This window comes from Pinus tabuliformis, chromosome 9 (genome assembly GCF_031772625.1).
Source record: "Pinus tabuliformis cultivar Carrire ecotype Pingquan chromosome 9, CPIR1, whole genome shotgun sequence".
Lineage (NCBI taxonomy): Eukaryota > Viridiplantae > Streptophyta > Pinopsida > Pinales > Pinaceae > Pinus > Pinus tabuliformis.
In genome coordinates this window covers 736,130,937-736,148,101 of record NC_142307.1, presented here as the reverse complement: position 1 = coordinate 736,148,101, position 17,165 = coordinate 736,130,937, and the positions used below count along the sequence as shown (strand labels likewise).

The 17,165-nt window shown below is 36.0% G+C and overlaps 1 protein-coding gene across 1 annotated transcript in view; it reads right to left on the bottom strand.

Annotated features, from left to right (window-relative positions):
- LOC149150796 (uncharacterized) overlaps positions 1–16,828 on the bottom strand; it is a 36,272-nt gene extending 19,444 nt beyond the window's left edge. The window contains exon 1 of the mRNA XM_089440836.1: positions 16,515–16,828. Within this exon, the coding sequence (XP_089296962.1) occupies positions 16,515–16,702 (188 nt within the window). The 5' untranslated portion in view covers positions 16,703–16,828. The remainder of the gene's footprint in view (positions 1–16,514) is intronic.
- Between the last annotated feature and the right edge of the window lie 337 nt (positions 16,829–17,165).

Here is a 17,165-nt window from a genome sequence, read left to right as displayed (position 1 = left end):
AAGTTTTTACGACCCCGACGCCCCCCCCCCCACGTTTCCTAAAAAATGGTGGGGAGCTTTGGCATAGGCCGCTCCTGCGTATCCCCGCTCCCTCACCTCCTCGTCCCAGAAACTTGGTGGAACATTGTTTCTTGGTCATTGTGGTTGCCACTTCTTAGAAAGAGATGTTGGTTCCTATAGACTCCTATTTTGTAATTGTCTCTTCCATATTTTGGGCAGGTCATTAAAGGTCTTCTAATCATTGTAAAAAGCTAATAAAAGATCTATTTTTTGTGGGAGCTTGGGTTTTACCCATGGCATCCCTTCTCTCCATTTAGGGAGAGAAACATGTGGGTGACTTAACTTTTGCATCTTCTTGTTTTCCATTTTAATTGCATGCTTAAAATTTACACAACCTCACTCATCACATTTTTATTTTGTTCAAATAAGTTTGCTACAATTCAGCGTAAGGTTTTGCATTCACCATTTTATATGTTGATTTGAGCTACACGCACTTTACTTTGAACAATCTACCCTTCACATGTTCATTAACTTAATTTTCTACAAGGCATTTTAATTTCACATTTTCAATTCAAGTCCATTTCTTTTGCAATGTTAATCAATCTTAAGTTCATTTTATCACAAGCATTGTTATTTACTTACATGCAAGGCATCTCTCAAGTTTTATTTGCTTTTGGATAAATCGCAAAACCATCGTAAGGCAAAGCAAATATTTTCACAAATCCTACATGTGTATGCATCTTATGTTTAAGGCAATTTCTATCATTTAACTTCTGTAAATTTACTTGCATGACATAGTAGGCATATCAAATTTATTGCATTTTACGAGTTTCCAAAGTCTCATTCAAAATTAACCTCCAACTTAAGTTGGTTGTATAGACATTTAGGGACCCTCCACCTCTATTGACTCCTCACTATGAGATCTGAATTTTCGGGTAAGAGTGAAGTCTCAGGGTTGCAGTTTAATTGAAATCTTGCTTTTAGAGTTTAACTAAAAAAATCAACCAAGAGCACATTTAAATCATCATTTTACTTTATACTTGCAATTTCCCATTTTTCTATCTTGATGTGTTTTGCGTTTTATTTGCAAATATCATTCTTTTCATTTCAAGAAGCATTTATGATGCAAGTATTGTGAGTCATTTACTTTTGCAACAATTCAATTATTTTGTACTTAGAATATTGATCATTGGTGTAGTTCTATTTCATGTTATTGCTTTGATGATCATTATGCTCACGAGTAATTCATGTATCTTGTTATTTGGGGCATTTTCTTCCAAAATAATATTTCCTTTATAGTTGCAATTGGTGTTCATATGCTTATTCTAGTCTAACATTTGCATTGTCTATCATCGTCTTGATTTCATTTTTTTAAGCAAGTTATTGTTATTTACTTGAATGCACTAGTCTATACTTTGAATATATAATTGAAATTTGCGCATTTATATGCTTGCTTAATTCTTGGAAACAAGTTATTTTTGACAAGTAATCCAAATTAACTTTCCTCCTAGAACCTCATATCACTTTTAAACTAGGAGATAGCTTAGATAGAGAGAATCGGGAACAGCGTGACAGCCCCTTCTCTAAGTTCCCTTCCACTAACCACACCTTGTGGGGTTGAAGGCTTTTCTCACTGACTGTAGGTAGGTGTAGGCGGCATGTGACAACAGTACCATCCCCTTGTTGCATCGTGAACATGGTTATTTGAATTTCAGCCTCTTTGCAGTGTAATCGGCAGGAGTTCAATGTGATCTATCATGCTTTTTATTTCCCTTGATTTCCTTGGCATTGTTTTGAATAAAGCAATATTTTTGTGGTGTATTCAAGTCACTGTCATTACTATAATTTGATTAGCATCTTTGCTCTTCATCATGGTTAAAAAAACGATATTTGCATTTTACGACTCCATAGTACCCTCAGGATCAAGGCACAGATCGCTTGTGATTAATTTTCAGCACTTTGGATCATCAAAATTTGCAAATTTGATGTTTCATTGAGCAAGAAATCTACAGATCTGGATTCTGATCGAAATATTTCAGTACTATAGTTTCAGATTTGCAGATTTTGGGTTTATTGCGCATATTTATAGTAGATCTGAACTCAGATCTGATTTTTTTACATTTCTAAGTTGGAGATTTAGAGTTTAATGGGCATATTTATTGCAGATATGAACCTTTATCACCAAAAATTAGGGTTTAAAACTGTAGCTCTGGTACTTTATTGGGCAGATCTAAATCTGATTTGTCTTTTAACAGAAAATAAAGGTTCCAGACCAACAGACCTAGGGTTTACACATTCAGCTTTAAACTGTAATTTGGGTCTATTAACAGATTAAGATTTCCAGATTGCAGATTTAGATTACTATTTGTCCAATATGTTGTGTCTTTGAAGGATAATTCGGTTGTCAGTGGGATGTAAAGCATTCTTATTACATGTTTTGGCTGATAACTAACATATTTACAAATTTATTTCCTCAATTTTGGGTCAAGTAGGTGATTCTTATTGCAGATTTCCCATGTACATTAAAAACCTAATTGGGGATTGCCCCGTAAGACTAGCACACAGTAGCCTTAAAGCAAGAAAGGGTTTGAGTGTGGTGATAGTGGCACAATGCCTGATATGTCCATTTGTAATCTTTCCATGAAAGCAATTGCTGGTCAATTTTGGGTGATGACATAATCAAAGTGGTTAAAAATGTCTATTAAACATGTCATGGGTAATCTTTTTATTCAAAAATGCCAATAAAGTGAGATTATGTTCAAGTAAAACTCTCTGGACAACTATCTTCAATGACCCCTCTTAGATTTGGTAACATGGTCAAGCTGCAGCAAGTTAACTATCTAGATGCCATCATATATCCTCATTTTGCATGTAGAGCTCTCAATCAGAGAATAAAGCTAAGTTGCATGTAAATGTTGCCCAATCCGAATATTCTGTTTTTTAGAAGTCAAAATAAAGCTAAGTTGCATGGAAATGTTGCCCAATCCGAATATTCTGTTTTTTAGAAGTCAAGATGAAGATATGGGGATGGCATCCTTAGAATCATCAGCGTAGACTAGTGCACCTAACCCAAGGAGACTTGAAACAGGCACCTACCAGCGCAGAACTAGCCAAATGCACTGCGACATTTGCAACAACCTGTTAAGCTAACCCCTTGTCTAAATGACACATGCACACACATTAAAAAAAAGAACATAGACCAAAAGCATAGAAAATTCAGATTTCAAAATAAATTCCACTCCAAATTGCTCTCCTAAATTCAGAAATGTAGACTGGTATAAAAAAAATCAAGTTGTCTTTCGTGCGACTTTTTGGAAGCTTTTCCAGTGGGTTTTTCCGGTCTAATTTCTCTAAAATTCGGTAGGAATTTATTGAAATCACAAGCTTGATGGGTAACCCCTGCACAATCGAAGTGCCCTAGGGGTTTTTGAGGGTGCTGAATCCATAAACAGTCAAAAAACCAGTTTAAATAATACAAGTCAAGATTTCCCCTCAAATTTTTCCACCGGATTCCAACACCAGAAAATCAAAAAGTCGCACTAAAGACAACTCCTAACAAAATCGGACGTCTGTGTTTTAGAGTGTGGGAGGGAATATTTTATAGGCAAAAGTTAGGATTTGTGTCCCGGGTATATTTGGATCCATGGAAATGCAGACCCTAGGTCCTCCATAGGCGGCTCCAGTCAGATAGAAATCAATAATTGTTCAGTTCATACGGCAACAATCAATCATGAAAATATGATGAAAACATAAGCTTTGGCAGCACCTATCTAAGATTAGGAACTTGTTAAAGAGGCCAATCCTTGTCATTGGCAGCAACAGGGAAAGAAGAAGAGACAAATGAATTAAAAAAAATGCATGAGGAACGATTTTGAAAATATGGTTGACATGACTTGTCAAGGGCAAGGACTGGTAAGATTCTATTCAAAGGTTCCAGCATTCAAACTCAAAGGGCATTGTTGCTCTCCTAAATTCAGAAATGTAGATTTCCCTCCAAATTGCTCTCCTAAATTCAGAAATGTAGACTGGTATGAGAAAATCAGACTTCTGTGTTTTATAATGTGGGAGGGACTATTTTATAGGCAAAAGCTAGGATTTCTATCCCGGGTATATTTGGATCCATGGAAATGCAGACCCTAGGTCCTCCATAGGCGGCTCCAGTCAGATAGAAATTAAGAATTTTTCAGCTCATATGGCAACGATCAATCATTAAAATATGATGAAAAAATAAGCTTTGGAAGCACCTATCTATGATTAGAAACTTGTTAAAGAGGCCAATCCTTGTCATTGGCAGCAGCAGGGAAAGAAGAAGAGACAAATGAATTAAAAAAATGAATGAGGAATGATTTTGAAAATATGGTTGACATGACTTGTCAAGGGCAAGGACTGGTAAGATTCTATTCAAAGGCTCCAAAATACAAAGGGCAATGTTGCTCTCCTAAATTCAGAAATGTAGATTTCACTCCAAATTGCTCTCCTAAATTCAGAAATGTAGACTGGTATGAAAAAATCAGACTTCTGTGTTTTAGAATGTGGGAGGGACTATTTTATAGGCAAAAGTTAGGATTTGTGTCCCGAGTACATTTGGATCCATGGAATGCATACCCTAGGTCCTCCATAGGCAGCTCCAGTCAGATAGAAAATAATAATTGTTCAGTTCATACGGCAACAATCAATCATGAAAATATGATGAAAACATAAGCTTTGGCAGCAACTATCTATGATTAGGAACTTGTTAAAGAGGCCAATCCTTGTCATTGGCGGCAGCAGGGAAAGAAGAGACAAATGAATAAAAAAGATGCATGAGGAATGATTTTGAAAATATGGTTGACATGACTTGTCAAGGGCAAGGACTGGTAAGATTCTATTTAAAGGCTCCAAAATTCAAAGGGCAATGTTGCTGCAAAATCTAACAAGCCTAGTGCAGAGGCTCGCTAGGTAGACCACACCTTAGGACAGCAAGAGATTGGTTGCCACTGTCACCTTAGCAACCTTTCTCCCGCTTAGTAGTATTCAACCACAAGGGAGGTTTCCCTAATGATCACCTAAGTGAGATATTGAATGAGAATTGCTGAAGGCTAAGTTACCAGGAAACATAAATGGATATGGATACGGATCCACCAGACTCTTGAAAAGCTAGGATCCGGATACAGTGGAGAAACACCAAATATACATAATACACTAATATTTTTCTAATTTTAAAAAACATATTCAAAGTTAAAAATCTAAAGCATTCATGAATGACAATATTAGAACTGAAATCACTAGTTAATTCATAAATCTGAAGATTGAAATCATGATCCACCATGCTTTATACAAAAAAAAAAAATTGTTAATACAAAAATGAGTGTTTCATCAATGATCACTCTATTGATATGATTATGTACAGTAGGTCTAACTACATGTCAAAAAATGGCTCTTTACACTCATCAATTGAATATCTCTACATCTTAATAAACCTGTCATCTTCCTTGACATTTGGCTTAAAATCTCAAAATTCCCATCTAGTTACACATGGGTAAATGAACATTGTACATTGTTTGACAGCATGCTATAGTCTATGTATCATATTGTTCTAAGAGGGCTCTTCACCTAGAGTTGGATGGGATTACTCTAATGAAATTATAAATGGCACAGTCATCCTTTGTACACTACATATTATTATATGTATTGTCTTAAAGCTTTCTTGTTAGGATTATCAAAAATTGAAAATTAACATTTTGATATGTCAAACCTTGCCAAAGTAGCTTTATCATGCATTATACAACCTATAGGTATTTAATAACTTATACAACTATACATATTACAGACTACAGATTACTAATAAATGATCTAACTAAAAAATCTAAATAGAATATTTAAAGAAAAACCAAAATCTCTAATGTTATTTGCTTGGGATTCAACATGTGAGAGCTAGTTCATATAGGATCTGTTTCAATAGTTGTTGGCATTATGGCTAATGTGTTGTCCTTGATGGCAACCTATTTGATAACGATGTCAACATTATAATAACAGGATGATTATGCAGTCTGGAGGTTATGGGGCAAAGGAATGACAGTTCAAAGACATATGGATGATAAAAGCAAAGTTTGAGAAAGTATACGCGGATCCTGAGAAGAAAGGTTGCGTACATACGCGGGTCTTGTGAGCAAATGTCGCATACAAAATCCACACCATGGTATTTTGGATACCAAGGGTCATTACCATGGTATTGGCCCATAGTATTTGGAGCGACAACAAATATTTGATCCCGTCAAAGAATACTTACAACATAACCAAGGTATTTACCTAAGGTATTGGCTAAGGCAAATACTATATAAAGAGATGGAGATCAAGGTGTTGGATGTGCAAGTATTGGGTTGTCTATGAATGATTACATCCAAAAGTGCACCAACAAGCAAGGAGAAGACTCAGATCTGAAAGATCTGAAATGTGTTGACATATATGCTTGATTGATTTACTTGTTGCAAACGTCTAACTAGCTAATATTGATAAAATTGTAATACTATGATCTAAATGATTTATTCAGAAGTATGTAGTATTGACATTAAAGGTTGCGGAAAGTGAAATTGTGTTTGCAAAAAAAGTTTGTCAGATATGCACGCAGGTGAGTTTGGGAATAGTCGCATACATACAGGGATCCGTCTTTGTGGGGTTGCATATATTTTTGCAAAATAATTTTTCAGTATGTGCAGATTTGCATGCGAGTGTTGTGCATGGTAAGCACATACATACACAGATATGTTTTGTGGAAGTCGCATATACATTCTAGGGTTTTGCAACATGGCTTAATAATGACATTTGATCAATGGTGTTCTGATTGTTGTTGTTTATCGATGATGTCTCTATTATGATGATTTGTATCTGATTGTTGATTGGGTTAAATGATGACTGGTATATTGATTGATAATGATGTTGCAACATGGTGATCTGTGTTTGATTCAGTAATCTGTGATTGGTTCAAGTGATCTTTGGCTGATAATTTATGTATATATTATTCAGTGATTGATGATTCAGTATTGAATAATCTGATATCTGTACGCAGTTCTTATACAAAAGAAAAGTGTACATACGCAAGGCTTATTCTTTACAGTCGCGTATAAAGTTTGATATTTGTTATTTCTGGTTGGGCTCTGCATTTAGCAATTTGATACTTCAAAATTTCAATTGATCTGCAGTGTGACAGTGTCTCAAATTCAGTGCTTCAGTTTGTTTGGGTTTATGATTGATATGGATCCAGATTGAAAATTTGATGAAAAGTGGCCTACAAGTTGTGTGATTATTGTTTGACAGGGGAATCCAATCTAGAATATTTTGAAAAGTGGTCCACAAGGAGTTGAGGGTTGCAGTGTTCAAAAAGGGGGTAGAAGCTCCCTTCTGGTAGGAGTCAGTAAATAAGATCACGGGGATTAGAGCTCCCTTCCAATAGGTGTTACAGAACAAGAGAAGATTGTAGTTTTTTGCAAGTTGGTGTCTACATACTGACAAGACTCTGCATCAGTACAAATGTAATATTTTTCTTTAAAGGAGCTGAGGGTTGCAGCCTTCAGAAAGGGGGTAGAAGTTCCCTTCTAGTAGGAGTCGGTAAACAAGATCATGGGGGTTAGAGCTCCCTTTCAATAGGTGTTAGAGAACGAGAGAAGATTGTAGCTTTTTGTAGGTGGATGTATGCATACTGAAAAGAGTTTACATCAGTACAAATGTAATACTTTTCTTTATATCATAAGAAATAAGACAGAGACAACAACAACGGTGGTTTTCTCAGACATTGGGTTTCCACCTAAAAATCCTGGTGTTCTATGCGTGTTTGTTGTGGTTTCTTTATGTTCTTTACTGCATACTGAAAAGTAATTAATATATTGATGCATTGATTAAGAAAAATCATCTGATGAAATACAAAAAAAATCAGTAAACTAGATATACACGAGTTTCCTTCTCTAAAGTAGCGTACATACGAAGGTTGTCTTAATAACAATAGCGTATATTTCTCAAAATATAAAAATTGGAAGTTTGAACGAGGTATAAAGATTGGGATATAGTATAGGCGGAGCCTAGAAGTCCTAAATAATCGTTGTTGAAGATCAAGTACTATATTCCTAGATCAGTTAGGGGGTTGTTGTAAGTTAAGGTTTTGCACATTTTCAATGACAAGGCAAGCAATGTCATACAACAACCAAAGGTAAAGGTCTTTAGTGATTAATCAACAAAGAGACAAGACCTCCAACTATATACCAAGGATATAGGGTTTATAATGGAGTTTTATGGCAGAAACTATGCATAAACAACAAAAGAATGACGATGTCAGCCCTAAAAGGTAGGGTTTAACATGCAATAATAAAGGAACTACACTCAACAACCATAGATCCTCTCATTTAGGTCAACCATGAGTAGATGCATTGTGTCACTGCATTCGGCGAATTTCGAGCTCGAAATTTAAAATCCCCCAGATTTCAAGGTGGGGAAAATTAATACAAATGCAATTCAACAAACTCAAATTTCTCCACAAGTCTTGGTTGTCTGTGTGGGGTTTTGGTTGTCCGCAACACGTGCTGATGATTTTCATCTTGCCCACATATGCCAAAGGTTTTCAATCTATTTTGTCCATGCCCATGCTTGTGCCTAACTCTCACTTTGCTTTCTCACCACGCAGTGATAAGCTCGCATGCTATAACAGTGTCAGTCACTCCCTCCAAGTGAAATAGTATGTTGAATTTAATATTGAATTTTATCACAAAAAATTTCACAGTTGATTTTTTGTAGAATTTCGAGGTTGTCGAACTCAAATTCAAATTCAAACCAGGTGACACTACATATGCATATGATTCAAGATCACATACCTTGAGCACGCGTATCATCAAAGTAACACTACCACTATATTTTTATCCTCTATTTACTATAGTCATTTACATTCCTATATCAACACCAACAACTTCAATTGTCTCAATTTCCCACGGAGGAAAATTAATATCCCTAGTAGGAGTTTTTGCAATAATTGCACCATGAAAAGCCGTAGTCGAATATAGTTTGGTACTTCGTTGCTTGTAGCCACTTTGCCACAGAGGGTCAATTGCAAGTCGAGTTAATTGTGAGTTGATTACTCAGTCAACAAGTTGGTCACCACACCACTCAATGTGTTCTATAGATCGATTTATCCAAATTTCCTCATAGTGTCAAATGGATCATTGCTTAAAATGCTAAAAGAGGAGTTCAACAAAGGTAACACATGAAATCTAATCGTCAAACACATCACCCCTCCTACAAATAACTCCTCGTTTCATTGGATCAAACAAACTATATGCTTTCAACTCATCAAAGTAGCCCACCATAATATAAGCACGACTCGCATCCAACTTCTTTCTCTTATCATCTAGAATATGCCCCCAAATGTTTCGATATTAACCATTCATATTTTCCTTCCACTCCATGTCTAAGGGGAGTCACATCCCAAACAACCGTGGTTGAAATCATGTTAAGAAGATAATTTGAGCAGTAAACAACCTCAACCCAAAATCTAGTCGACATATCTTGGGCCTAAAGAAAACGCCATTCCATTTCTACCAATGTTCTATTTTTTCTTTCATCTATTCATGTGTGTAAGGTACAGATCTATACCAAGAGATATTACATGACAAGTAGCTATCAAATGCCTTGCTCCCATATTCTTCTCCATTGTCAAATCTTAGACATTTCACAGGTCAACCATATTGATTTTCGATGAATGCCCTAAACTCCTTGAACTTTGCTAAGACACAATCTTTATGCTTCTAGAAATATATCCAAGTATACTTAGAAAAATCACCAATGGAGGTCAAAACATAACTTGAAATGATTGTTGGTTCATTGTAGAAAATCATTAGGGACATGTTCTGGTTGAATCTTTGCTCTCCAAGACTTTCCTATGTAACTAGATGATGCTTTCCAAGCACACACCCTTCGCATACACCACCAACGGGTACTACACTATGGAGCCCATTGAACATATTAAGCTCGACCATTAGTTTCATACTTCGAAAGTACAAATCTTTGAGTTTCATGCCAAATTCTACTTTGGTCATCAATCCTAGCTATGAGTGTAGTTGGTACTAGGTCTTGTCTAGCGAGTCATAGAACTTAAACAATCTATCTTTAGGGTCAAGAATACACAACAACAAAGTCATTGTTGACATCCTTCACAACAAACTTATTAGGTTAGAATTCAACCTTCTTACCATTTTTCAGTTAATTGGGATATCGACAACATATTGGCACTAAAACTTGGTATATGATACACATCACTAATCACACCATTTTGGCATTCAATCCTACCAAAACCAACTTCAGTAACTACATAATATTCTACAACAAATGTCCTTCAGGGGTGGTCTCAGAGGTTGGGACTCACGATGATAATGTCGCCCACCTTAGTTCGAATCCTTACTAACCTTGCTCAATATGGTTTGTCGGTTATTGTATCAGGCTAAGGCAGGTGGGTTCTTGGAAACAAAGCTATGTGATCCTTGGTGGCAAAAATGATTGTATGTTCTAATTCAATTTCCCCTTTAATACAAGCAAAATAAAAAAAAATTCCACAACAAATATTAATTCTTCAATGGGTATAATCTTCTATAACAAATTTTTATCTTCTCTAGCCTTGATGAAAATAGATAAGTATATGTTTCCATATGATGGGTACATCCAAAATCCACTATTCACTCATTTTTAGTAGTGTGAGCATATTGTGTCTAGGAAGTACTAATAGAAAAAGTATAAATATCCCATTTACCTTCAAAAAGTTAATGTTGTACAATCAATTGATTACTCCACACCTCACCTTCAAGTTGTTTTATCTCTTCCTCAATATCACCAATTTTCTTACAACAAGTCTTCTCGACAACCTTGCATTTCCACATTACAACTAATTGATTACTCCACACCTCACCTTCAAGTTGTTTTATCTTTTCCTCAATATCACCAATTTTCTTACAACAAGTCTTCTCGACAACCTTGCATTTCCACATTACAACTAATTGATTACTCCACACCTCACCTTCAAGTTGTTTTATCTTTTCCTCAATATCACCAATTTTCTTACAACAAGTCTTCTCGACAACCTTTCCTTTCCACATTATTTATAGGTGCCTTCTTCTTACCATCCTTAGTCGATGGCTAACTATCATGATTCTTGTCAGTCTGGTCAACACAATCTCATGGTAACGTACATGATCTTTCTCCTGGTTACACCCACAGCCATTTTCTCTATAGTCTTGTCAACCTTTGCCCTTACAAAGATGGCCCTATTGCTTATTCTCAACTTTACCTTCACCAAACAACTTTTCCTATGCCCAAATTGGCAAATCATAAAAAAGAATCAAAGGTATAGTTCTTATTGTCTTCTTTTCTAGAAACCCAACTAGCATGAAATGTTGAATGAAAAACATTATAGCATCTCTTCATACTCATCCAAATTATTTATATAATTGACCATCCTTCTTTGGAAAATCCTTTTCCCACTTATCCAACTTCAATTGTAGCTCCTTAACACAAGCCAAATAATCTTCAATCCTATCAAAGGAGAGAAGGTTAAGAGATATCAACTCTTTCTCAATCTGCATAACCCGACTTTTGTTGATCTTATCAAATGGATTCTTCAACAACTAAAAGACTCAATTTGAACAATCAATCCTGCTTGTATGATCGTGAATCTCCTTGGAGAAGTAACAACCTTATCCTTCTTCCATTAATAATGGACTTGTAATGATGATCCTTAAGATTTGAAACCACAATATTTGTGAATGCCAAAGAGCTTTACTCTTTGATAGCATTTCTATATCTTGTGCCCACATGCCATCATTTTGGCCACTTATAACCATTGGCTATGCTTAGAACTCATAATCACTCTACAAACCCTAATCCAATTTACAAGTCTTAACCTAAGTTAATCTACTTCTGAGATCTAACTCAAACAAGAGATCATATGCACAAATAGCCTCCAAAATGACTTGTAGAAAAGTAGTCTAAATCTTAAACCACTAGGTCTAATGTCATGCTGAAAAACTAGGGAATTATAGAAGTGATTAACTATGAACTCCATGCAAGAGAGGTGGTGTCAAAAGACATCATTACAAGACCTACCAGTTGACCTTTAACAATCTCCAAAATGACTAGCTCTAGAAACTACAAAGTCGGGAAGGTCCTTTTGTTCTAACAAATGAGATAAACTTGAAACAAAAAAGCGAAGGGTAGTGAAAATTAAGTCACAAATAGCTTATCTAGGAAAAGGAGACACTGCACTAGCTTAATTTTAGTGTTCATCTTTGAATGTCTCAAATATATATGCAAGTTACGCAAAAAAAAACAAAGACCATAAAGATAAGTTGTAAACAAAAATTAACTAACTCTAAATTTGCTTGGAAAACGGCATACTCCAATACAAGGGAAGTGTATATTCACTCAACCCTTCTAGATTCAAAATCCAAATCTTTTAAATAGTATTATATGCCCTGAACAACAATTGGAAAAGAATGAGGAGGGAGTAAACAATATGAAATTATAGTAGCTACATACATTAGAATCAAACCTGCTAAAAACATACAAACAACTTTCCCTGACTGTAAATGTAAATATCTAGACAACCTTATTAATTTATACTGTTGAAAGATATTGCTATTACATTTGCAGTACCCAACCTACTATAACAATGTATTCCTTGAAAGTTATGTAAGTTAACAAGTCGTTTTCTTGTTATCTTTTATAAGAATAACAACATTTTGACCTTCAATTCTAACTCATGAAGAACCAAACATTAGATATTAATCTCCAAGAACTTTGGTCTATTGTTCCAACCTTTGAGAAGAAGGTAAAGATGTGAAATTTTAGTATCTTTCAGAATACCCCAAATAGATGTTCTACAATCCTGATTCATGTTTGTGCACATCAATATATTCCTTGTAATATGATAAAGACCATGACTCATGCATTATTCTTACTTTTTAATAATGAGAAGAAGATATTTTCAATCTTTTATTCTAAAAGAAGCGTAGTTCTGTTGTGAAGATGCTAAGATTCACAGTGGTTCTTGAAAAAATAATTTACTTAGCTTTCCTAGTTCCCAAACTCAACTAAATCAAACATTAGATATTAATCTCCAAGAACTCTGGTCTATTGTTCCAACATTTGAGAAGAAGGTAAAGATGTGAAATTTTAGTATCTTTAATAATACCCCAAATAGATGTTCTACAATCCTGATTCATGTTTGTTGATATATTCCTTGTGATGTGAGAAAGACCATGACTCATGCATTATTCTTACTTTATAATAATTAGAAGAAGATATTTTCAATCTTTTATTCTAAAAGAAGCGTAGTTCTGCTGTGAAGATGCTAAGATTCACAGTGGTTCTTGAAAACATAATTGACTTAGCTTTCCTAGTTCCCAAAGTCAACTAAATCTTATGGGAAAACAATGGGGTGTGTACCAAGGAAGCAATTTGAAATTTTGACATGGAGGAAGGAATGATGTTAAACAGAGTCAGTGGTTTTGTTTCATTAATTTTCCAAATATGGAAGCACTGCCAGCACATGTGGTGTGTGCTTTCATGGTCTTGTAATTAAGCATATATAATCCAAGATTAGTAGCTATTACAATTCTTACAAAGTTAAATGAGCAGCTAATGAATATAAACAGAGAACTTCTGAATCTCTTCAACATTTGAGAGTCATCAGCAGAAGGTGGTATTAGCATTGAGCTAAAAAGGCTGCTACAAGTGGAATATACATATTGTAAGGGTTATATTATGGACTTGTCAGTTGAATATTGAATATTTGCTCATTTTGTAACTATGGGAAGTTAGGATCATCCACTCGATTGTTGGGCAGAGGCTTAGTTAGGAGGGTCTAGATATTTGCTTTCTCACAGATTCAACCATTTAATATTTATACACAGGTCAAAAAAGGGGCTAAATTGAATGTTGTTTCCTTCATTTTTTTTTGCTTGGGGTTTCATAGATTCGGTAGTATCTTCTCAGCCTGTTGCAGAACATCACATGGAATAAGTAATGTAATCTTATCAGTGCAGCTAAATTGACACAGAACCTCCAGGTGATAAATAGCATAGCAATTTAGGTCAGAACCTTGAATAAGAATCGTTTTCAAGCACAGTATGCTATCAGTACTGACTTTTTGTAGTATGCAACAAATAATGCCACACAGATTTTTATAAGAAACTCAAAATTTGGACAGAAGAATAAAAGTGGAATGGGTTATACTGGTAGTTACTATTTTGGTGCCCAGAATCCATTTTTACTCTACCACAACTGCTGGGCCAAGCTGCAAAAGGTCTAACAAAACTTGTAAGAAAAAATTGTGACTGCTTCTTCTACAATATGTATTATGTAGTTTTGTTGCACTTTAAACATCTCAAATACCATCTTGTTGCGTCCTTCAGAAATTCTGCATAAAGACTTCACCAACTAACATTTACTCTCTTTGACTCACAACTCTTGCCAGTAGTCACTACGATCAAGGGCAGTGAAGGTCTCTGCTTTAAAATTGTAGCCTTTTCATTCCTGCTGAAGATTTTATATAAAGACTTGACCAACCTACATTTACTCCCTCTGTGGCACACAACTTTTGCCAGTAGCCGCCATGATCAAGGGCAGTGAAGTTCTCTTCTTGGAATTTGCAGTCTTTTGATTCCTGCTGAAGATTTTGCTTAGAAGCAATCCTCATTGTTGGAAATAGATTGTGCCTTGATGTGAGGAGAGTGGCCCTACCGCTTGAGACAACTTACCTGGATTGACGAGAAGATTATCCCAATTTATGCAGTACAACAATACAGAACCAGGGGTTTTTCATACATCTAATTTAAGTAGTTAGTGGGGTCTAGCTTGGATGGATAATGCAAGGGGTTGTTGTGCTACCCATTCAGGTCTGATTCCCACTTATGACATGCTTGCCTCTCAAGGGCCGATTTGCCTCCACAAGGCCGAATCCACTTATGACATGCTTGCCTCTCATGGGCCAATTTGCCTCCACAAGGCCGAATCATGTGGATGGGGCCAGGCACTTCCTGGGTGACTTTGACAGAATAAATTTGTGACTGGAACAAGCTCGAATTTTGTTTATTAGCTGTTTAAAGTCTAGTTAGTTTAAGTTCAAATTACGAATGCATTCGGGCCCATTATTCTTCTTGATTTTAATGTAACTCACTTACAGGAAATAGTAAATATATCTTCCAGTATAGAAGAATGTAAAGGGGGAAAAGTTCAAATGCAAAATCGTAGCTTTTGGAGATATTACATAAGTAATTGACATTGGCTTTAAGTGAAACAGATTGGATCAGGAAAAATTAAGAACCGAAATAAGGCCCATACCTTTCATTCTAATTAAATAAAGAATGTTGAGAACATGCCAGAGAGGAAAGGCGTTTTATTTGTATGTCGATAGCATCAAAAGCTAGTGTGAATTTTAGTTCACACTGTGTTTGTAAGAGTGTGGCATCAACATGTTTACCGTTACTGGAATTTATCTTCGGACATCACTTGTAAGAACTGTCCTTAACTTAAGAAAAATAACAGAGTAATAGAGGCAAATATTTTGTTATACAGCTTTTATTGTAGCAGCCACTCTAATTTTTATCGTAGGAGGTTCTTCGATTTCGAAACCTGAGCTCTGAACATAAACTAGATCATAAGGAGAACAACATCTGACATAATACGGAACAAGTAGGCGCACAAACAAAAACCAAAAGGTTTAGCTTACAGTGCTACACTATCAAGATAACCTCGTCAACATACACATACAGATTTTATGAATATGCACAGATTTTAGAATATACTGCTCATCTAGTTCCATGTAAAAGGCGTTTCGTGATTTTCATATAGGACAGCACATGTCTAGACACACTCGTTTCTCCTGCACCTGCACAGATTTCTATACCTGCTTTCCGAATAAAGCAAAGCCGCGTTAGTTGACTGCCTCTAAAAAAGGCAGCTTTTAAGGCAAAGATTGGAAAATAGGAAATAAATTAGCACTTAGCAGCGCAAATTAAGCAGACAGAAAAGTCAATGGAAGCTTGAATGCTTAGCACTCAGAAAGGGGGAGAAAGTCTCGGCAATGGTAGAAATTCAGTGTTCTTCGCTAAATGATAGAGTTTTTAACGAAATCATCAGATAATGTTTAAGTTTAATTTCAGAAAGCCTGTATAAGATGAACCTAGTAGCGACTTCACTTTAAATAAAGTCTCTGTAAAAACAAGTCGAAGCTGTCGAATTTCTGCTAAATCGCGGTAGCTCTAAAGAAAAAATAACGAATTTAAGCTAAATCTAACAACTGCTTACACTAAATTAAAGGAGTCCAGCTAAATCTCAGCGTTAAGGACTGTGAAACATAACTCTTTAGCAGAATACATCAAACTTTAACAGAATATACACGTCACCGCGACTGATACCGAGTTCGTGTACAGTGAAAATCAAGAACGGCAAAATCTAAGAGAAACAGCAATCGGCGTGCAAAAGAGACGAAGCCGCGGCAACATTACCTCAATGAGACCTCGCATTCATACCAAGCATTATCTTCCTTCCGTTTACCTTCGAGCTTCACAGTATTTTCCCGAGCGGGCTTAACAGCCCTTCTCTTTCCAGCCATGGCGTCCAATCCAGCTCGCGTCTGCTCTGAGCTTTGCGCTGATCGTGACCGCCAGTGCAAAGGCGGGGGGGTTTTAGGCATTTCCTTTACTGTGAGAACATGATCGTCGTTGTCGTAGCAGCAATTATCTCTTTCATTGCCCCCATCCCGCAGAAGCAAATAGAAAATAGAATGGACAAGAGATACACAGTATTTAAAGTACCGGCATCATTAGCATTTAATAATTTGTTCGTAATTGTGATATTAGGGGTTCGATTATTCGTATAATTCCGTCGCCTAGGTTATCCCGCGCGCATGTCGCAGGTGCGGACTGTCGAGATGCCTCCTAGATGCAGCCCTGTTAAATAAGAAATCCGAATCACTTTTCGCCATGCCGTCCTCATTCTGCAATTAAAAAAAGTTACTGTTGTTATTTGGGGAAAATTATTAAAAAAGAGAAAATGGGAAATTAGCGCAGTGGCTCGCGTGAAGCGTCTGCGTCAAAGGTTGGATGTGACTATTGAAGGGCGCCGCATGCATCCTGCAAACACATTGTTCTATGACT